This window comes from Semicossyphus pulcher, unplaced genomic scaffold (genome assembly GCF_022749685.1).
Source record: "Semicossyphus pulcher isolate SPU_LCO1_2020_fin unplaced genomic scaffold, fSemPul1.0.p SCAF_41, whole genome shotgun sequence".
Lineage (NCBI taxonomy): Eukaryota > Metazoa > Chordata > Actinopteri > Labriformes > Labridae > Semicossyphus > Semicossyphus pulcher.
Window position 1 is genome coordinate 94,931 of NW_027211717.1, and position 21,836 is coordinate 116,766.

Sequence of the window (21,836 nt, forward strand, 5' to 3'; positions counted from 1 at the left end):
CTATTCTGTGTTTGTACATGTAGAGCAATGTAAAATTGAGTCAAATTCCTAACATGTGTATGCATACCAGCCCAATAAAGCTGATTCTGATTCTGATCCCTCCTCCAGGACAGACAGACAGACAAAAAGGCCCATAATAACCATTCCTCCTTAGATAAACAGAATAATGTGCATTAAATAGGGTGCAAACATATAAAGAAACTGATCCAGAAAGATGTTACTTCCATGCCGGCCACAAAAACCTGGAAAGGACCATAACCACAGAAACAAAGACATGTAGCTGAATCTACTGAAGCACAAAGGCCTTGATGAGAGAAGCCTATATTCTCTTTACTGACAAATGTTTTACATTGTTCCCAGAGATGTTCATAAATGGCTTACGACCCCCTTATAAAATGGTTTCAACTGTCCTTCTTCAGGTCAAGAAGGTCAAACATAAGCTTAAACCAAATCCTCCCCCATCACTTCCTCTCTCATCCCCCCTCTCTGTTTCCTCTCAGCCGTCTGTTCCACATACAGTCAGAGCAGCCTGTGAGGCCTGATCCAGTCAGTTATCCCCCGCTGCACGCTGCAGCAGCAGAGCAAGGGCAGAGGAGACCATATGTCCATGGGATCAGGTACACCAGGAGTAATTGGCTACTTGGAGAGAGGTCAGCTGGAGAGAGATTTCTGACATGACTAAGAAATCTCCCCTTTACTGTGTCTCCAAGATGTCTGGTAATTTAACTTTACATAACTGAGATAAGTCACAGTGTTTAATAGAGAGAGCAAAATAACCTACACATTGCTTTAAAGTCTTCTGAATGTTTTTACTAAATCCAGATTGTTTACAGGTTTGGCAGGAACGTCCGTGTGTATTAGCTACCTGGTAAGTCATTATTATCCATTAGTCATCGGTGACGTGCAGTGGATTTCTCAACAGGTAGGGTGCTCCTGCCTACTCAAAAAATGTTGCTTAACTTGATACAAACGGAGAGAGTGGGTGTGACGTGTAAATCTGTAACGGTTACACTCGATTAAAATTAAACATCTGTTTTTGAACTTTCCTCCTTGTGGCTCTTCTGTCTGTTTTTTTCTGATCAGATTTCAGCACAATGTAAAGTTTGTGGACTTCTTTTGCACTGTCAGCATAATAGACTGCTTTAGGTTACAGCGGCTGGATGTGTGGCCCCATCTGCTGGACAACATAATATAAAACTTCACACTGACAGCAGAGTCCCCAGAGCAAACACTGCACGGTGTATTTGTTATTTTATAAGTGCATTTTCTTTTTGGCTCAAACATCTGCTGTTTAAAACTTCGCCGCTCTGTTGCTGTGAAGGATTAAAACGTTCTTTTGTTTGGGCACATCAAGTCATTTAAGTGACAGATTTCTTCTCACGCTATTAATTCCACCATCTCATCCTCATACTTTATACTCATTCTTTGTTTCAACTTTTTAAAAGTTTCACCTCCACCAACTCTACCATGTTTGTTTATAGGCCCACATGTTACTCTCCACAACAATATCAGCCCTATTTTAAAGTTAAAAAATGTATATTTGAGTGGGAGAAAAAGTGACAGAAGAGGGAAACACAACAAAAGAAAAACATGACACCAATGCAGAAATCTTTAGGCGTCGTAGAGCAGATTTTGAGTCGTCACCTTTGTGCAGAGACAGGCTGGCTGTGTCCATTCTTTCTGCATTGGAGGGGTTTGAACTCAGAAGAAAGCAAAGACAACTTTCCCAAATGTCAATTTCTTTAAATTGAGCAAAAACGTGGAAACTCAGGCTCCACTCCTGAGTGTGTTTTAGTCTCTTAGTGTTAGACGTGTGAGCATTCTGTCTCAGTTTCCTGTTTCATCATGACGTCTCCAGCTCCATAAAGAAAGTATTTCCTAGTTTGGTGTAGAAGAGCTTCACTGGTCTGAGTGGAGACTGTAAAAGCAGCAAAATAATGAACATGGTGTTGAATAAGATGTTGATGTGAGCAGCACCGCCGAGTGGCTGCTGAGAGAACAACACCTCTGAATGAATCCTCATCTTCACTGAATTTAAACCAGAAAATCTTTATTGAGACAAAAACATTAAAAATACTGATTATAAAAGAAGAGAGACAGAAAAATCCTCCACACACTCATTCTCTCTCACAAACAAACACACACACACACTGTAGTGAGTCAGTTCATCCATCTGTCCATTTATTTCCCTCTCTCCTCCGAGGCTGCAGGTATCCCATGATGCTTCGTGTGATGTCACCAGCCAAACATGTACTCCATGGCCTTAGAAACAAAACTGTCGTCCTTCCTGGGTGTCTGTCTGTCTGCTACCACCTAAAACACACAACACACACACAACACACACACAAAGTCAAACAAATGCAGAGTTCAGATTTTCAGACGAAGAATGAGTCATGAGGTCAGAGGTCACCTGGTAGTCGCTGCCAGAGCTCCTGTATGCAGCGCTGAGCGGTCTGATGGCGGAGCGAGGAGTGGAGGGGAGAACAGAGGAGGAGAAGGAGGTGGAGAGAGGAGGAGAGACGGCGATACTGCTGTCCATCACACTCTGAGAAAAACAGAAACAACTTCAGATGTCCAACTGACGCAGAGGACCAATCAGACGAGCAGGAGGGTAAAAACAGGAACTGACCTTGTCTATGCAGGGTTTCACTCCCACCATGATGGCGTCTCCGAACACTTTCCCATCTTTAGACAGAGCTTTCCTGGCCTGGAGCCTGGACTGATACTGAAGGTGCATCCAGTTACCAGGAGACGCCATCTGTCAGGAAATCAATACATCCATCAGTTCACATTAAACCTGAGCCGATGTAGCCTCACATGCAGGAATTATACCTGTCTCTTCCACAGAATGAGGGTACAGCTTATTAATGTAACACAGGGATCATTACTCAGTGCCAGTCGATACCCAAAGTCCAGGTGTGAAAAGCTGCATGTATCTGCTCAGCTTCTTTACCTGCAGTCCTTCACTGATACATTTCACCTATGTTTGGATCTGCCTTTTCTCCCATTAACCAAAGGCGACTTAAATGTCTCAAAGCTACATGATGCTCCGGATTCTTAAGGGTTAGGTTCTTGTCTATCGTCACATGACGTGTTCGTGTGTGCCTCACCGTGTGTTTGATGATGTTTCCGTATTGAGCAAACTGCAGCAGGATGTAGGAGGCCGAGGCTGGAGGAAAACTAACACACACATAGAGATCATGTATAAACTGTTTTATAAGCAGGAGAGAAGTTTATGAAGTACATTTAGCAGTATGATTACCCAAACACAGTGACCCAGGTCTGGTCCAGCTGATCGTCAGATGACAGAGACTCTCCCTGACTGTAGAAGGGATCCACCTGAGCTGGAGACAGACAGACCTGCTGCACACCTGGAGGCAGAGACAGGTAGAAAGGCAGGGTAAGACACAGCCAGCCAGCCAGCCAGCCAGGGGTAAACACAGTTGATGGCAGTATAGAAGAAGTACCAGTTTACATTTATCCAACAAAGGAACTTAAACCTTTAACCTAGTGTAAACTTATAGCTCAAACATTTGAGTGTTTGAGAACCACCGAATGATTAAGACAGCTTTAATCATGTGTATATGTGTGTGGGCATAAAAAAGCATGACACAAAATATATTTTGGAAATGTTATATTTGCCAGTTATTCTTGCTAGCAAACGTTTATTTGTACATAGGCTGAGGTTTACATCGTTTACAGATTGCTGATGCCTCTTGCTGTTGGACTTCAATAATGCCCAGTTTGTCAGAGTTATAAGGCAGCACCAGCTTCTTTCGGCCTTTAGCCTGCATACTTTGATGTTCAAACGCGTTTCTGTTAGCGGTACGCATACAGGTTGGCAGGTCTGTGAAAATCAGCAGTAGAATTTGTAGTACTGATGGTATCAGTGAGTACATGTTACCTGGAGTTGAGGCCCCGCGTGCAGACAGAGGAGACTGTATCACTGGAAACGACTGAGAAAGACAGAGGGAGACACTAAATAAAGTTCTGACTTTTGTTCCTGTGATCACATTTTATCATCAGATCTAAACATCAGAACTTTCCATCAATCAGACACACCTCTCTGTGTACTAACCTGCCTGTGTGTGGTAAGTGGCGATGCTACAGTAACAAGGTCGTCATGGATACTGCGAACAGGTGGGGCTCCACTCTTGTCTTTGGGGGTGGGGACAACAGGCTGCGGTGCGGAGCCTCCTCCTCCGACTGAAGGACACACAAATCAATGTACAGAATACACAACAATCAGCTGATCTGCAGATGGAGTCTTCTTGCTGATCTCAGTGCCTACCTGTGCTATCCACAAGGGGCGAGACAAGACTGAAGGGGCGTGGCTGCGGGGTAACTGGAGCAGGAAGGTCGCCCATCAGGAAGCCGGGCAGGAACTGAGCTCCAGAGGTCGGCTTCGGGGAGGTGGGAGAGCCCAGGGTCATCGGTTCACTTCCCACTGTGAGACAGGAAAAGAGAGAGACTGGTTTAAACTGGTTAGGGACAATTTGTCATCCATCAATGCCATCAGTGGTGTACTTTAAGCTGTCTTTTAATTATGTACTGTGTGAAGTTAACACAGCTGTATAAGGCCAATTTTCCACTGAAATTTTCCCACGAGAGATAATATACATCTTATCTTATCAGGACAGAAAGGCCTGATAACTTAAGATGGTGAGCAAAGCTGTTTGCATTATTTGCTTTCTCATGCTGTACCACACAAGTAATAAAATATATGTATACATATGCCTCTTCTGGCTACAACCTTTTAAGAATAAGAAAATGTACAACTTGATGAACAGAAGCGACATTTCTGCGTTGAAAGATACTTTTCTTTTGGATTTTTTAGGGTCATCTGAGATTTATTTGACAGAAGAAAGTTTAAATAAATCGAATAACACAAACCGGGTCTGGGTCCTCTTCCAGATCGTTTGCTATCGTGTTTCTAATTCAAGTGTATTAGTAAAAGTTATATAATGGCTGTGTCTTAGCTAGACTGCAGAACGGAGTCAAGATACAACTTCAGCTGTTTGAATCCATTACAGTTAAATGTCTCCTCTCATTGATTTCCTGTCAATCTGCGTAAACGTTAAAAACTACTTAAACTACTTAAAACCTTATGAGCGGCTGATTGACCTATCATGTTTACCCTTTAAAAACACAGAAAAAGAAAGAATATCACTATTATTCATGGCTAACGATTTGTCATGGCAGAATATGATTGATACACTTGGACAAGAACAGTTAAAGAATGCATAAGACTTGAGTTAGCCAACCTTGTAACTCCATCTCTGTTTCGGTCCTCTCTGGCCGCGATTTTCAAAAGTAGGAAGTGACGCCAGGCGAAGTGATGGCGAGCTAGCTAACGTGGCTAGCAAAGCTAACTGATTTATCACTATACCTAACTGCAATGGGAAGGTCTTCTTTATGGAGATAAATTATAACTTATATAATCTATCTAGATACAGTTAAGTGGTTCAAATCGGATGTCTCAGACCGCTGCAGGTTGTTTGCGGAGCGCAGAGGAGCTGGTGGTACAGGATGCCTTGAAGCCTGAAGCTGAAGCGCTGCAGCTAACTGACAGGGTTACTTCCGGCGCATTTAGATTGCGTCAGTGTAAAAAAAAAAAGTTCAGTTCTTTACTGTTTCATATGCTTCATTTTTAAGAACATGTGCACATTATCATGAATTACATACAAAACGTTCCATACCAGGGGTACATACACAGAAGTAAAAAAGACAAGAAAACAGACAATATTCGCAGAAGTTGAAACTTTCTAAATTGTTTAAAATAACGTATAAATCGTATTTCAAAAAAAGTGTCGGAATCTCTGTGCAGAAAAAGTAGGCAAATCATCTTGTTTTCCCACAACGAACTTAATTTTACGTAATTCATAATATAATTTTAGAAATATTTCTTGTTGATTTTTGATTTCATTAAATCGCTTATTTATAGTAATACATTAATTTATTAAACAATTAATTTAACATTGGTTACTCTGGAATGTGCTTTTAGAATTTTTATATGATAACTTTTTTTTTTTCATCAAATATTTATATAATAACGTGCATCTACGAACGCACCAGACTTCGTCATCGGAATGCGGCCGATCATCCCCGAGTTACGTCAAGCTACCGTAGCAAAGGAGAAACATCTGGGTAAATTTATCTCTTCCATTTTCAAAATATAATGGTAAAGCCAACCAAACCGAATATCTAGATGGCTTGTTTAGCTGAATGGCTTTTATTGTGGAAAGAAATAAACGGAAGTAGAATATATTAGCTTCTAGAGCTTGATGCCGGTCTTAGCCGGATCCTGATGCGGATCCTCAGACTTTGAGAAGTTTAGACACGTCTAAGGTAACGAAGCTGCTGTTTTAATACAATTTTAACTTTGCCTATGATCCGATAAATGCAGGCTTTAGCTTCTTCATCACACTTCATAATGCTCAATGTCGATTTGAAGCTAACCAGCTAATTAGCTAGCAAGTTGTAATAGTTATACTATAGACACACACGCATAGCTAGCTAGCTTAGCTTATCTTAGCCGTTCTGTTGGGTCAAGAAAGACACAAAATTGAGACCTGACTCCTCGAATTCGACTTTGGGCGAGGATGCCTTCCAATCGTTAACATGTTTTTTACTCGTTGTTACAAATATGTTATTTACAGTATTATTTTAAGAGTACTGCTTGTTCCTTGCTGTATATTCATACCAAATATTTACTCAGAATGTTCTGGAATGCATATTTTTCTACAAATACATTTTTCGTTCTTGTATTACATACTATAAACAATTTACAGGTGAACTGGAATGTTCTGCTTGTTCACAGTTCGCCCCATCTTACTGCTGAATAGAAAATGGGCCTTTTATTTTGAAAGTGCTCACCAGTGATAGCCAATTTGCTGGAGCTTATGTTGGATAACAGAAACCCTAACTGCCATTAAATACAACATTTCTGTTTAGTAAATGGCTTGAACTTCTGTTGGTCACACACCTTTTTTGGGGAAATCAGTTATAAATCTACAAAACAATGCTGCATGTACATTGAAAGATTTATTGGAATGCTGCTGTAATCATTCGTTCTCATGCTGTCTCACAACAAGCGGAAAGATAGTTACTCTTCTAATGTGCATGTGAGAACTATATTATGATACACTGGAAAAATCGTTGTGAGATTGCTGCTTTTGTTTTAAGATTCCAGCCCTGAGTTGAAGGCACTGTAGGATACAAAAATTGGGGGGATGGTGGGGACTAATTGGCTGAAGACACTCCTCCAGCCACACCCATGCTCCAAGCCAATCCACCAGAGCCACATATCACACAGAGCACAAAGCACAAAGCAGAGCACAGAGCAAATAATACACTTACGACAAGGGTGGTAAACTAGCATGACTGTCTTATTAAGGGCTGCAGGGTTGGGTTGACTCATGTATACCTGCTAGCACTGAGTTACTCATCTGCACAGCTAGGGTGGCATAACTTTTGTGCCTCTGTGTTCCAGTTGCAGGTCATTACTGGGAGGACTGGTGATGGGGCGCAGGGAAGTCCTCGGGCTGCAGCGGCATCTTACGGTCCAGCTCATGCTGCGGTTGCTGCTCCTCGCCGTCCTGCTGGTGGCGGTTTGTGCTGAGAGTAGTGACTACTACAAACTGCTGGGAGTCAACAGAGAGGCCACGACTAGAGAGATACGGCAGGCCTTCAAGAAGCTGGCGCTCACCATGCATCCTGACAAAAACCAAGTGAGTTACTCAGATAAAACACAAACTCAGTTACAGTCATCAACTAACCCTGAAACACCTTCTTTTAAACCTGTAGTCACCCAAAAACCCTGAGAGATCTAAAAGGGCAAAACGCCTAATGAGCGTGTTTGGTTTCAGGGCGACCCCTCGGCCCACGAGAAGTTCGTGCAGGTGAATCGAGCCTACGAGGTTCTGAAGGACGAAGACCTCAGGAAGAAATATGACAAATATGGAGAGAAGGGATTGGACGAGCAGCAGCAGCAGGGCGGACGCTACGAGAGCTGGAACTTCTACAGATACGACTTTGGTAAATTTCAATTTATGAAACTATGCCGATGCTTAATTATCTGGTCTGTAATTATTTTTCAGTGGATAAATCTGCTCTCTTAAGGTGTACCTGTAGTTTAATGTTTGAATCTGTCTGTCCAGGTATCTACGATGATGACTTGGAGATCATCACATTGGACAGTGGAGACTTTGGTAAGAGCGATTTTCTTTATTTCCTGGTTTCCTGGAGTTTTTTTTCTGTATTTTTTTCAGAGACTGTGAGTTCGGTTTCTGACCACAGCTCAACTCTTTTTTTTTTTTTGCTGCCATCATAAAATGCAATTGGCTTATTCGGCAACTGGTAGCACAAACTCACGTTTCTTGTCTTGATGAAAGTGTTGAAGTATCAACATAAAGTTGGCTGATTGACTAAAGACAAATTAAAAAGACCTGTCCACAATGGATCATCAAAGACTGATAAATGCTCATTTAAAGCACTGCTGGAGTAGTCTCACACATTTCCCATAATGCAACTCTATAGTGTCTCTTAATAGACCCCTCTGCACTCTTGAAATTGAACTTGTCAGCTTGTGGTTGTTGAGCTGCGTACATGGCTGGACCATCCAGTTTTTCATGCCTGTGCGATGACATAAAAGTCACAAAACATGCGTGTGTGTTTGAAACAGGAGACAGGTAGACGATTATAACTGGTGTGCGTGTGTGTGTGTGTGTGTGTGTGTGTGTGTGTGTTTCAGAGACGGCAGTGAACTCTGGAGAAATCTGGTTCATCAACTTCTATTTCCCACGATGCTCACACTGTCACCAGCTGGCTCCAACGGTGATAAAACACTAAAATACTTCACCAACAAACAGATAAATAAATCGTTTCTTTTACTGTTAGCTTATTTAATTTCTTTTTAAGTTTAGCTTTCTTCGTCTGCTTCATATTCCTCCTACAATATAATCTGACGGACACAGTATCCAGGTAATAAACCGTCTGTCTGTCTGTCTGTCTGTCTGTCTGTCTGACCCGTCTGTCTCTCAGTGGAGGGACTTTGCCAAAGAGATGGATGGAGTGATCAGGATCGGAGCGGTGAACTGTGGAGACAACAACCATCTCTGTAGGAGGAAAGGCATCAACAGCTACCCCAGCCTGTTTGTATTCAGAGCAGGACAGGTGTGTTCACTGGTTATTGATCCTCTCCTTATTGATCATCTCATGTTATTGAAGTGTGGGCCAGTACAGGACAGAAAGCTGCAGTGAGTCAGGGTGGAGGACCCTTCTGCCACCTGTTTTCACCTGTGTAAAATGATCCACATCTTCTTCCTGTGTTTACACTGAAAACAAACAATTTAGCAACCAGCAAAATCTTTGAGTGCATCAGTGACGGCTCACCTTTTCACCTCTGGTTAAGAGTTCAGTTTTATGCAGTAACACCTGTCAGTACTCAGAGGTGTATGCAGTTTTTCCTGCCCGTCTGCTGAAAGAGAACAGGTGATTTTGTTTTCACGTTAGCATCATGCTAGGCTGCAGGTTTTATAAAGTAAACTTTATTTGTCACGATTACAATAATAAAAACAATTTAGATGAAGCAATGAAGGCTCGGCTAAGATACACATACAGTTATTTAAACTCAGCATGTACGTCACATGTTCTTTTCACTACTTTACCTGCTGAATAAATGTAGCTCACCATGGTTTCTGTCAGCCATCTTGTTTAGTTAGCATGAACACTTTTCTGTCTTTCTACAGAGACCAGAGAAGTTTAATGGGGAGCGCACCAAGAACAACCTGGTCAGCTTCTCCATGCAGTTCATCACAACGACCGTCACTGAGCTGTGGCAGGGTAAAGACTCTGACTTCATCATTTACAGTTTAAAGCGCTCCTTCTTATTCTCTGTCTGTCTGTGTCAGGTTTGTTTTTATCGCTCTGCGTGGTCTGACCTGTGGGTGTGGTTGTGTTTCAGGTAACGTGTTCAACGAGATCGAGACCGCGTTCTCGTCAGGCCTCGGCTGGCTGATCACCTTCTGCTCTGACACTGGAGGTAACTCAATCACAAAAAGTCATCTCATTAATCACAGGCTTTGTAATTAATTGATCGCAATTCATTGCACATATCAATGATTTCTGTGAGAAGCACATCACATGTACACTTCACACCTTATTAAGTTTTAATTCACAATCTACTTTAATCTGATCACTTTGCTTTGCTACAGTCCTTAAACACACCTGCACCTCTGCACGGCTGCTGGCCCCGCCCCCTCTTCCTGTCTGCTGTGTTGACTGTCTTCATCAGCAGTCTGTTTCATTAAGTCTCAAAAGTTTAATATTTTCTCTCGCAATTCAGCTCTCACGGCACGTGAGCCGCGTGTGCAGGAGGGACGTTATTAATGACGTAGCAATCAAAATGATCGATCGATCGTTACCAAATGACATCTGAACCTTTTATAAGCTTTATTAACAGCGACAATCAATGCATTTACAACAGGGACATACGGAGATACACAACATGATTGTTTGCGTTGCGTTACAGAACTGCATATGATCGTGTGGGGACAGAGAGCGTCCGATGTCAGACCCTCTTTTGCCGTTAGAACACTGTGTGAGGAGTAAACTGGTCCCGCTGTTGTTTATGTGGTTGCCATGACTTCACGTGTGATTGACGTCCTGCGACTCCTGTCACTGTTTCACTGCTCTCCCTCAAAGAGGAGAGCGGCGACCGACCGTTCATTTGGAGCGGACATCTCCGTCGTTTAAATGCAACCTCGGGACACGTGATAGAAATCTGAAGCAGCAGAAACACTGACCCACCCTTTCTCTCTCAGATTGCCTGGAGCCAAGAACAAGACAGAAAGTAGCTGGGATGTTGGTGAGAAAACATCAGTAATATTAACTGTTGTTTGAAGCCTCTGCAGTGTAAACAAGTACAATTGAAAGACATAAAAAAATACTGTTTACTCTTCATAACCCACATCACAGTCTCACCTTTACTGTCCAGCTCTGTCTGAAAAGGTTAAATAAAAGAAATGTGTGTGTGTGTGTGTGTGTGTGTGTGTTAGGATGGTCTAGTCAAGGTGGGATGGATGGACTGCACCTCACACGAACAGCTCTGCGACAGCTTCCATGTAAGTCTCAGCTCTACACCTGTAACGTCACATATGCACAAAGGACTCCAGTACGTGACACAGCTGAACAGTTATTGTTGCGTTTCTATTTGCACAAATCAGCCAATGTGATCCAGCCCTGCCTGCATTAAGGAGTTCTGTCTGCAGCTGAAACACAGAACAGATCTAGGTTTTAGGTAAATGCAGGTACAGGTTTCAAGGGTACCATGCTGAAAGAGTACAGACACAGAAACAGACACATGTATAGATTAAACAACAACATGTTAGTGTTCATGCACAGAAACTAAGTGATGAGTTTGTTGATGCTCCTGTGTGTGTGGATAAACTCTTTGGACTTGTGGAAGATAAATCAGAGTATCATCTGCAAAGAGGCGCAGGTGGATATTTTCTGAATACAGCATGCGCTCAGCTCAACTGTTGTTCGATTTATTTACATAAATAATAATTACATTAACAACATTCATAGAAGTAACAGGTGGCTTAGCAGCAGTTGTATTTGTTTTTATAAAGCGTGTGTTGCAGCGCGAGTATGAGTCGGTAATCCTGCTGCTGTGTTTCAGGTGAGCAGTGGAGCGACTGCTTTGTTCCCACCTGGAAGTTCTCTAGATGAAAAAGGCAGCGTGCTGGTGAGACACATTACAGACTGTGTGTATACGGTGTGTACTTCCTGTAGTAATACTGTGTCATACTGCAGCTCTGACTCTCTGTGTGTTGGTTCCAGTGGCTGAAAACTCTGGACAGTAAAGAGATTTATAATCAGGTCATGGACCACCTGCCTAACCTGGAGCTTCTGACCAGTGACAGCTTCAAGGTACAATCACTAAGATATACCTGACAGCTTTAAGCACTATGCTACATGCTAACATTCATCATGTGTAACTTCTTGTCTCCAGAAAAAGCTGGCACGCCATCGCTGGTTAGTGAGCTTTACGTTTGGAGACACAAGCCCCGCCTCCAACGAGTACAAGAAGCTGCAAGCTTCACTCCGAAATGACCACATACAGGTACCTGTCCGCCTGCCTGTCTGTCTGTCTTACTCTCTGCCTGTCTGCACTTCCTGCTGACTGTCTCTCTGTTCTCCAGGTTGGCAGAGTGGACTGTAACACAGACTCAGAGTTGTGTCAGTCTCTGTACATCCATAAACCCTGCGTGGCCGTCTTCAAAGGACTGGGGATCCATGACTTTGAGATTCACCACGGTCAGTACAACACACTGTCCTTTAAACTGCCATCATTCTGTCTGCCTGTCTGCCTGTCTAACCTGTCTGTCTGCCTGTGTGACCTGTCTGCCTGTGTGACCTGTCTGTCTGCCTGTGTAACCTGTCTGTCTGCCTGTGTGTCCTGTCTGTCTGCCTGTGTGACCTGTCTGCCTGCCTGTCTGTCTGCCTGTGTAACCTGCCTGTCTGTCTGCCTGTGTGACCTGTCTGTCTGCCTGTGTAACCTGTCTGTCTGTCTGCCTGTGTGACCTGTCTGCCTGTCTGCCTGTGTAACCTGTCTGTCTGCCTGCCTGTCTGTCTGTCTGCCTGTGTGACCTGTCTGCCTGTCTGTCTGCCTGTGTGACCTGTCTGTCTGCCTGTGTGACCTGTCTGTCTGCCTGTATAACCTGTCTGTCTGTCTGCCTGTTTGACCTGTCTGTCTGTCTGCCTGTGTGACCTGTCTGCCTGTGTGACCTGTCTGCCTGTGTAACCTGTCTGTCTGTCTGTCTGTCTGCCTGTGTGACCTGTCTGCCTGTCTGTCTGCCTGTATAACCTGTCTGTCTGTCTGCCTGTGTGACCTGTCTGCCTGTCTGTCTGCCTGTATAACCTGTCTGTCTGTCTGCCTGTGTGACCTGTCTGTCTGTCTGCCTGTGTGACCTGTCTGTCTGCCTGTGTGACCTGTCTGTCTGCCTGTATAACCTGTCTGTCTGTCTGCCTGTGTGACCTGTCTGTCTGCCTGTATAACCTGTCTGTCTGTCTGCCTGTGTGACCTGTCTGTCTGTCTGCCTGTGTGACCTGTCTGCCTGTGTAACCTGTCTGTCTGTCTGTCTGCCTGTGTGACCTGTCTGCCTGTCTGTCTGCCTGTATAACCTGTCTGTCTGTCTGCCTGTCTGTCTGCCTGTGTGACCTGTCTGTCTGCCTGTGTGACCTGTCTGCCTGTCTGTCTGCCTGTATAACCTGTCTGTCTGTCTGCCTGTGTGACCTGTCTGTCTGTCTGCCTGTGTGACCTGTCTGTCTGCCTGTGTGACCTGTCTGTCTGCCTGTATAACCTGTCTGTCTGTCTGCCTGTGTGACCTGTCTGTCTGCCTGTATAACCTGTCTGTCTGTCTGCCTGTGTGACCTGTCTGTCTGCCTGTGTAACCTGTCTGTCTGCCTGTCCTCTCTGCAGGTAAAGATGTGTTGTACAACATTGTGGGTTTTGCGAGGGACAGCGTTCGAGCTCATGTGACGACTCTGAGACCCGACAACTTTCCTTCAGACAAAAAGGAGCCGTGGCTCGTCGACTTCTTCGCTCCGGTTTGTAACAACAGATTCACTCACAGATTTACTGCAGTTAAATGTAATTTTAACCTTCGATCCAAAAACCGTTCAGAAGGATAACGTAGCCTGGCCTTTGGTTGATTCATGTCTGACATCTTAATGAAGCCTGAATCTCGTGAGCAGCTCGTGTTCATTTCAGACTCTGGCTGCAAAGACAGGAACATGAAGTCTTATGCGCGCCTCCTCCTCTTTACAAGGTTAAATTCCACGTCCGTACTGATGAACTTGACTTGGCATAAGATGATTTTATGTGTCACACTTTGCTGCCTGATGACTGCCTGTTTACGTAAAGGGCTGCTTGTTCAGGTGTTACACCTACAACACAAACAGACACGATGATGCAGGCAGGAGTCGACCTCTCTGATGCTCGTTTAGTGGACCAAATAACTGCTGAGAAACGACTGTATTTGCACACGTCAGGCTGTTGAGAGAAACAATACATCCTGAATAATCGGCTGTAACTCAGTAAATCATGATGTAGCTGTTTGTCTGCTTGTTTTGTGCAGTGGTGTCCTCCGTGTCGCGCGTTACTGCCTGAGCTGAGAAAAGCTTCCATCCAGTTGGCCGGCCAGATGAAGTTTGGCACCCTGGACTGTACCATCCACCAAAGCCTCTGCTCTATGGTAACAGCATACAGATCTGGACTGTACCATTAATTATGAGCCACACGCAGGTTGGTAATCGTTTGTTTGTTTGTCGTCTGTTTTTCAGTATAATATTCAGGCGTATCCCACCACAGTGATCTTTAACGGCTCCTCTGTTCACGAGTATGAAGGACAGCATTCAGCTGACGGTATCCTAGAGTTCATACAGGTACGATTACACAGTAACTACATGTTTATTCAAGGTAAAACACACACTGCTGTTCCCAACACGCTGTCACAACCTCCCTGAGATGTTTGATGTCTAAATAGTTGCATGAACACCGAGCAAAGATCATGTTTAACTGAAAAATACTGTGTCTCTGCAGGATCTGGTCAACCCGTCTGTGGTGGTCCTGGATCCTTCCAGCTTTGCAGAGAAAGTTAAAGGTAAAGTTAGTAAGTTCCCTCCGGGTACTCCGGCTTCCTCCCACAGTCCAAAGACATGCTAGTTAGGTTCATTAGTGACTCTAAATTGACCGTAGGTGTGAATGTGAGTGTGAAAGGTTGTCTCTGTGTGTCTGTGATTGACAGGTGACCTATGCAGGTGTAACCCCGCCAGCTAACACCCACTAACACTCGGCTCTTTAGCTCAGTGGGAAAGGTTACAATCAGCATTCAGACCCGGGTCACATGACTCTGCAGTAGACGTGTAGGCGCGATGCTATGCTCCGTCAGTAGCTCCGTCAGACTGAATGAGTAATAGATACAATAAAGACCTAACCACCGTAACATCTTCACTGGTTACTAACCCTGTCTGGTGATGCAGCAGAAAAGAGATACTTCACTGGCAATGGGAAAAGAGACAATCAATCAATTTCTGTGGGAAAAGGGTACAGCTGAATAATAAAGTCTAAACCACTGAACTATAACAACAACAACAAAAGTGGCAAACTAGATGGTTCAATTTCAGAGCAACGTGATGAACGATAACAACATGATGGAAACTTTGACAGCCAATCAACATCCATCTGAATCTACATGGCATCAGGTGCAACGTGTAAGATAACCTATACAAAAGGCCTTTTACCTGAGACATCCTACCAGACAGGTTAAGACATTATGTGCTAAGCAACACCATCCAACTGATGTGTGACTGAACTTCTTCACAAGATGAGAACTCGCGGAGCTTTGGATCCTCTGTGTGTGCAGAGTTTGGTGAACAAACATCTGTCAGGTTTCCTTTTTGTTGTCTGAGCTGCGTACAGCAGGAACTCACAGAGCTGGAGCAACTCGTGCATGGTGCCACAAGTTACAGAACTGAATCGTTAATATTAAAGTTATTTAGCTTGTTAGCTTCGGAGTAACCTGGAGAAAGGATGGTTTAGTATTTCAGTTATTCAGTCTTTATTTTTTGACACTGTTGGTCTTGCTCAGTATAAGAAGAAGGTCTAATTATAATACAAGTTCTTGGATCTCTTTCCAGCTACCTCTGCTGTAACTAAATGCTCACATAGAATTCCTCCTGTGTTGGCTGCAGGTCGATCTGAAGGGGAGGTCTGGGCGGTGGATTTCTACGCTCCGTGGTGTGGTCCCTGTCAGGCTCTCAAGCCAGAGTGGAGACGCATGGCCAGGGTACAACACACAATACAAACAACATTTACACACACAGAAGAAATAGCCCACATTACTGAACCTGCCGTACCTGCAAAGAGTTATACATACGTATCTGACTGCTGTGCATCTTCTGTAACACGTAATGGTAATTTTAGATACTTAGCAGCCTCCGTTTCCCCTCTGACTGCTGATAGTGAACTTTTTGTGTCCCTTCGTGTCCAGATGCTGTCGGGTCAGATCCGGGTCGGTTCAGTCGACTGTCAGCAGTTTCAGTCTTTCTGTCAGAGTCAGAAAGTGAAGGCGTACCCTGAAATCAGAGTGTACCCTGGAAACTCCCGGCAGCCAGACCACTACACGTACGTACCAAACGTTTTACACACTTATGACATGTTGGGCAGGGCAGGGTTAGAGCGCTGTTAGCTGTGGAGTCCCTCAGGGTTCTGTGCTCGGTCCTTGTCTATTCCCATCACATGCATAAACAAATCAGGTCTCTCTGAATGGAAGCGTTGACATGACTACATTTATTTAACTTTGCGATCTTTCTGTCTCTTCAGGAGTTATAACGGTTGGCACAGAGATGCCCATACACTGAGATCATGGGCTCTCAGGTGAGACACAAACTGCATTTCTATCTTTCCTTCATCCAAAGACTCAATGATTGCGTTAATGTGGAGCTGCACAGATGTTTAGCTGTGTGAATGTGTTGTGTGTGCAGCTCTTTACCCAAAGCATCAGTGGACCTGACTCCAGCCACCTTCAAATCTCTGGTCTTGTCGGGTAAGGATCACTGGGTTCTGGATTTTTACGCGCCGTGGTGTGGACCCTGTCAGCACTTCGCCCCAGAGTTCGAGGTCTTAGCTCGGGTCAGACACCTTTTATGCATCAGTCACAAACTAAACCAGGACTCTACCAGCAGCTGCAGAACATGAAGGTTTAAAATGATGTTTCTTTGTGTGGTCGGCAGATTCTTAAAGGGGAGGTTCGGGCAGGGAAGGTGGACTGTCAGGCTCATTATCAGATCTGTGAGTCAGCTGGAATCACCTCCTACCCCACCGTCAAATTCATCCCGTACCTGGGAGCAAAGAGGGTGAGGACACACGCACGAAGCAGCAGCATGGCCACAAACAGTTCACCTTTTACTCGTCTTACCAGAACATGAGGTGAACCGGTTCGTGGAAAATGGAAATCAATCAATCAATAAACGATGTATAATTGTCATTTATTTACAGCATGAACACACTGGAGATCACATTAATAGCCGGGATGCTAACGCCATGGCTAACATCATCAGACAGTGGCTACAACAGCTGTTACCACGGTTACACAACAAACCAAAGGTAAGAGGCCGATCACCTGAAGTTCAATCACGAGGAGCCGAGCGGCGAGTCAGAGTCTGACCTGTTTGTTTTCTGTCTGCAGGACGAGCTCTGACGACGTTTGGGGTCTGAGCAGCGTTCTGATTGGTCGGGGAGGGACAGAAGTGATTTGATTGGTCCATTAAAGATGATCAATCAGGAAACACTCCTTTTTAAACCCACAGCTGTGACTGAGACGGACTGCACACTGACTGTTACTCTGCTGTGATGAATGTACGGAAACTTTCAGCCTTTATTTTGATCTGTTTTTATGTTTGTCTCCATTGTTTGTATTTACTCTATGAAGTAAAGCTGTGGGACACTGTATCCTGGACACACACGCACACACACGCACACACACACACACACAGTGCCAGACGTTGACATAGTGTTGTATTTTATTGTTCATGTAGAAACTGTCGAGCCTTCAAAATAAAACCGTTTTATTTTAAAATAAGTCACATCAGTTTTTGTCTCCTTTAAAGCAGCTTTTATTCCACTTCTTCACCTTCTGATATCATTCAGAACAAAAACAGATCTTAGCAGCGGGTCGGGTTGAGATGATTCTTTGAACCAACACCCAGCGTGTGGGTTCTGTGTCAGCCACAGGGGGCCGCCTGAGAGACCCAGCTCACAGAAAGGTTCTGCTTCTTCAGCATCATGCGGTGTTCTCTGAGAGGAAATGTCGAGCACAGGGGATGAAAGAAAGATCTCTACAGGGGTCCTCGGGGAACCAAGCACCTTGATTAGGACGTAACTGATACAGGAAGCTCAGCTTAATACACCACGTACATTTTAACTTTACAATTACTTTAAAATCATTTCATCATCATGTCTGGCTACAGGTAGATCTCAGGGTAACAGACTCTTCTCCATGTTAACAGTGGTTTCAGGAAAATAGCTGATTTCTTTCAGGAGCAGAAAATCTGGATTTGAATTTGCTTTTTTGTTTTATTTTGTTCAGTTGGTTTCCAATTTAAGAATGTGATCAATCGAAGTGAATTAATAAAATATAATGTGTTGTGAACAAAGGAAACATTTCCCATCTTGTCCCCCGAAAGACTAAAAAACGTACAGGACTGTAAAAGTGTTTTTTAGCTTCCTAAAGGTTGTGATTGTGGTTGTGTGATTCCAGTTTGACCAGCAGGTGGCACTGTTGCTCCTCTGACGAGCTGCTCCTCTGGGACAGAACTGAGCTGGGAACAGGAAGAACCCGCGTGTCTGTCTGTCCACTGATGGTTGGTCCAGGAGCGTTTCAGCCCAGCACCGAGAACATTCAGACGCGAGAGACGATGAAAGAAGTGGTTCTCGCGGATGTGTGCTTGAAAAAAAAGAAAAGTTGTGCTTTTATTTTGAAGGACATGCGCTTTCTATGATGAGCATGCAGTAGTAGAGTGGTTTATTCATACTGTCTTACTGATGTGTTTTGTGTTGACATACTGTCGTGATACGTTCGGTCTCAGGTTCAAACTGCACTATTTCTCTTTACATAAATTCAAGTGGTTGAATTTGTCACTAAGAAGGGGGTGGTGGGTCCTGGGGCGAGACCAGACGAGAACCACTGAGCTAAAGGATGTCCCATAGAAACATCAGCCTCGGTGGATCATCCGAGGAACATCTTCAAGAACTGCAGAGCTCATGTTAGGCAGATCCACTGTTTACAACCTTAGTTTAGTTTATCCTCAGGTGAATATAAAGGTCTGAATCAAACTTCACTCCAATCCATCCAACACCTGTCGAGGCATTTCAATCAGAAACCACTAATATGGACCTCATGGTGGCGCTGGAGGGAAAGTCAGGAACATTACCAAAGTGAAAAGTATCATCCTCTGGGGACCATGAATGTCAGAGCCAAAGTTACTGATATATTTCAGCTGTGGACCGACAAAACCACAAGTCTTTCTAAGGAACAAAATAATGAGTCACACAAGCAAAGTCATGAGTAACTCACCTTTGGTAAAACTCTGCTGCTGTCTCAGGTTTTAAGTCCTGTCATGTTCTGATGTCTAACTGTGGGAAAACTCAGGTAAAGACCACCACTTAAAAATGTTATCTAAGACTGTAATTATCCAAGTGAACTTACGTACTTTCCACTTCTTAATATTGTGAGAGCAGGGCATGTCTCCCCCTCTCTCCCCCCTCCTCACCCTCTCTGTGTTTTGTGGGCAGTTGGAGGTCAGCATTGACGCAGCACTGCTCCATAAACCACTGGAACCACTTACTGTGCGTGCGTTCTATTGTTTCATGATGTGAAATGGAGCAGCAAGTTGGACAAACACTGGCTGAGGTATTGTGGGAACCAACCTGGTAGTGGCTGTGTGTGTGTGTGTGTGTGTGTGTGTGTGTGTGTGTGTGTGTGTGTGGATGATGACGTCAGATTTAAATCGCTCTGTGTGTTGGACTGTTGAAGCTTTGGCCGTGCGTGTTTGAGTTGGAGAGAGTGCTGATCACAATGATTAACGCACAAAGGAAATTCCCACTGGATCTGTGAATGTTTTAACCATTTCACTCCAGCAGCAAAATGAACGAACAATAAGGTTTAAAATGTGATGCATGCTGTGGGTACTGCAGCTACAACAGCAGGAACGACAAAAGATCAAACTAGGCTAGAACAACCACAGATATGGGACTGAAGCAGGGATACAATGCTGCAAATACTGGACCAAACCAGTTCCAAAACACAAGACACAATCAGGCCAACAAGGGCCAAACACAACGCAAAAACAACAACAAATAGTGGAACAAACCAGGGCGAAAAGACTGAACCAAACAGGCTATTGGACCAAACAGGTGCTAAATCACCAGAGAATACTGGTCTAAATGATCGAGGAGTATTAAACCTACCTGGTCTATAGTGGACCAAAGGTTAAAGAATAAAGGACGAAACAGGTTAAACACCCCTAAACCAAAGTCATGGGTTTTAGACCAAACCAGAGCTGAAACACCAGTGAGTGCTGGACCAAACCAGGACTTGGACTATAATGGGCTAATTTACCAGAGACTATTAGACCTAACCCCAAACACAGAAGAATATTGGACCAAACCAGGGCTCGGACTCCAACGTAGATCAGACCAAACCAGGGCTCGGACTCCAACGTAGATCAGACCAAACCAGGGCTCGGACTCCAACGTAGATCAGACCAAACCAGGGCTCGGACTCCAACGTAGAGCAGACCAAACCAGGGCTCGGACTCCAATAAATATTTGAACAGACTGGGGCTACACATGACAAAATATTGGACCAAACAAGGGCTAAGACACCATTGAGGACTAACAAAACCAGAGCTAAAACAGAGATGAAAGTTGGACCAAACCAAGACCAAAATGCCAGAAACACTGAATCTAACCAGACCTGAAACACAAATTAATTTTAAAATGCCTGTTGATTATGGCCTAAACCAGGGCTAACACACCAAATATTGGCCTAAACACTGGCAAGAATACTTGAGCTGAAGCAAAGTTTGGACTGACACTGAGGAAAACTTTCTTCTTCTTCTGTTAATGCATGAACCTTGGTGAGCACAGTTAGAGCACGGAGGCTTCTAGCTGTTATTTCTTTCCACTTCCTGCCCTCTAGTGTTGAAAACTCACTTAATGCATCTTTAACTTCTTTCAACGAGGTCAGTCAGTATGAAAATATTCTGTGTGCGACTGTTTGCTGTGTCAGCACTCAGGAACATGAATAGAGCCACTCAGCCTGAAGGAACAGACTACACCTTATACCAACACCAGGTGTGTTTTCAGTCAGGCAGTCAGCTGAAGTCACCGTGGGCCAGAGGAGAGGGAGGAGAGAGCGGAGGGGAGAGCGGAGGGGGATAAGGAGGTGTAATAGCAGTAAATCTATGAAAACATTTTCTCTTCCCTCTCATGGAAACTGCAGCTGAGAAAACACTGCTGGAAATTAGCAGGCAGGAACTACTGGAAGCACGCCTACACACACACTGAACATGCTAACACACATACAGGCCGTGTTCATGCTGCTGCTCTGTTTAGTTAAACAAACTTTACTCCCCTCAGAGAGAAACAGGGAAGGTCTGAAGGTCCAACTCCTTTTCTAGTCTCAATACACATGCAGTATGTACCTGTATTATATTTATATCAACCATTTAAATCAGTTTATGAACAGTTTCATGGTCACTGCTGCACAAAGTCACATTAAAGCGAGAGAAGAGAAGACAGCTCGTTTATCTGTCTACTGAGATGCTCGCTTCAAGTGGATCGGCCCGTTTAGAGACCAGCTGTGTCCTTTAACGATGGTTTGCTCTGTAAGATTCTGAAAGTATATTATCACCATTATGAAGCATGTAAGGTAGTTTATATACAAACTTTGTATTTCATTCAATTGTTCTGATTGAAGCAAACTTTCCAGTACAAAAATATGTAGGTATATTTCATCAAAGCATATTTGAATGACACTCAAATAACCAGTCAAGAGGTGGGCCAGTTTAATGGGCGGGGCTTAATGAATATCTATTGTTGCTTATCACTGTTCTCTAACACATGCTGCTAGTGGAGCAGTATCACGCTGGAGGCCGTGCTGTTATACTTTATATCAGCATTCAGACAAACACAGTGAGCAGAGAAAAACACAGACTCCAGATCTGTTTAAATTCATGTTTAATGGTTCAAACTGCTGCATCCAGAG

At 44.0% G+C, this 21,836-nt stretch overlaps 2 protein-coding genes across 2 annotated transcripts; one reads left to right on the plus strand and one right to left on the minus strand.

The window, feature by feature from the left end:
• Nucleotides 1-2,029: 2,029 nt before the first annotated feature.
• On the minus strand, nt 2,030-5,541 carry nup35 (nucleoporin 35). Its single transcript, XM_069680790.1, has 9 exons — nt 5,265-5,541; nt 4,292-4,447; nt 4,079-4,206; nt 3,905-3,956; nt 3,263-3,371; nt 3,111-3,180; nt 2,630-2,758; nt 2,411-2,545; nt 2,030-2,313 (listed from the first exon to the last, which is right to left on the minus strand). Exons 1-9 carry the CDS (start codon nt 5,275-5,277, stop codon nt 2,236-2,238), a joined length of 870 nt encoding a protein of 289 aa, XP_069536891.1. The 5' UTR covers nt 5,278-5,541; the 3' UTR covers nt 2,030-2,235.
• Nucleotides 5,542-6,316: 775 nt separating this feature from the next.
• Nucleotides 6,317-17,648, plus strand: dnajc10 (DnaJ (Hsp40) homolog, subfamily C, member 10). The gene is made up of 25 exons (XM_069680783.1): nt 6,317-6,348; nt 7,493-7,730; nt 7,869-8,037; nt 8,160-8,210; nt 8,753-8,835; nt 9,043-9,174; nt 9,750-9,843; nt 9,965-10,042; nt 10,824-10,867; nt 11,058-11,123; nt 11,684-11,749; nt 11,845-11,934; nt 12,017-12,127; nt 12,207-12,321; nt 13,487-13,614; nt 14,145-14,261; nt 14,350-14,451; nt 14,609-14,669; nt 15,760-15,854; nt 16,059-16,192; nt 16,391-16,444; nt 16,552-16,699; nt 16,801-16,923; nt 17,066-17,173; nt 17,256-17,648. The coding sequence occupies exons 2-25, from the start codon at nt 7,521-7,523 to the stop codon at nt 17,265-17,267; spliced, it is 2,391 nt and encodes a 796-aa protein (XP_069536884.1). The 5' UTR covers nt 6,317-6,348; nt 7,493-7,520; the 3' UTR covers nt 17,268-17,648.
• The last annotated feature ends 4,188 nt before the right edge of the window (nt 17,649-21,836 follow it).

Excerpts from the sequence above, each read along its gene's own strand:
- dnajc10 (XM_069680783.1), top strand. The coding sequence starts at position 7,521 with ATGGGGCGCAGGGAAGTCCTCGGGCTGCAGCGGCATCTTACGGTCCAG. Across the intron at positions 7,731-7,868 it reads TGCATCCTGACAAAAACCAA|GGCGACCCCTCGGCCCACGA; the intron begins GTGAGTTACTCA and ends GTTTGGTTTCAG. Across the intron at positions 9,844-9,964 it reads CGTCACTGAGCTGTGGCAGG|GTAACGTGTTCAACGAGATC; the intron begins GTAAAGACTCTG and ends GTTGTGTTTCAG.
- nup35 (XM_069680790.1), bottom strand. Across the intron at positions 3,957-4,078 it reads CACTTACCACACACAGGCAG|TCGTTTCCAGTGATACAGTC; the intron begins GTTAGTACACAG and ends TGTCTTTCTCAG. Across the intron at positions 2,314-2,410 it reads GCTCTGGCAGCGACTACCAG|GTGGTAGCAGACAGACAGAC; the intron begins GTGACCTCTGAC and ends TGTGTGTTTTAG.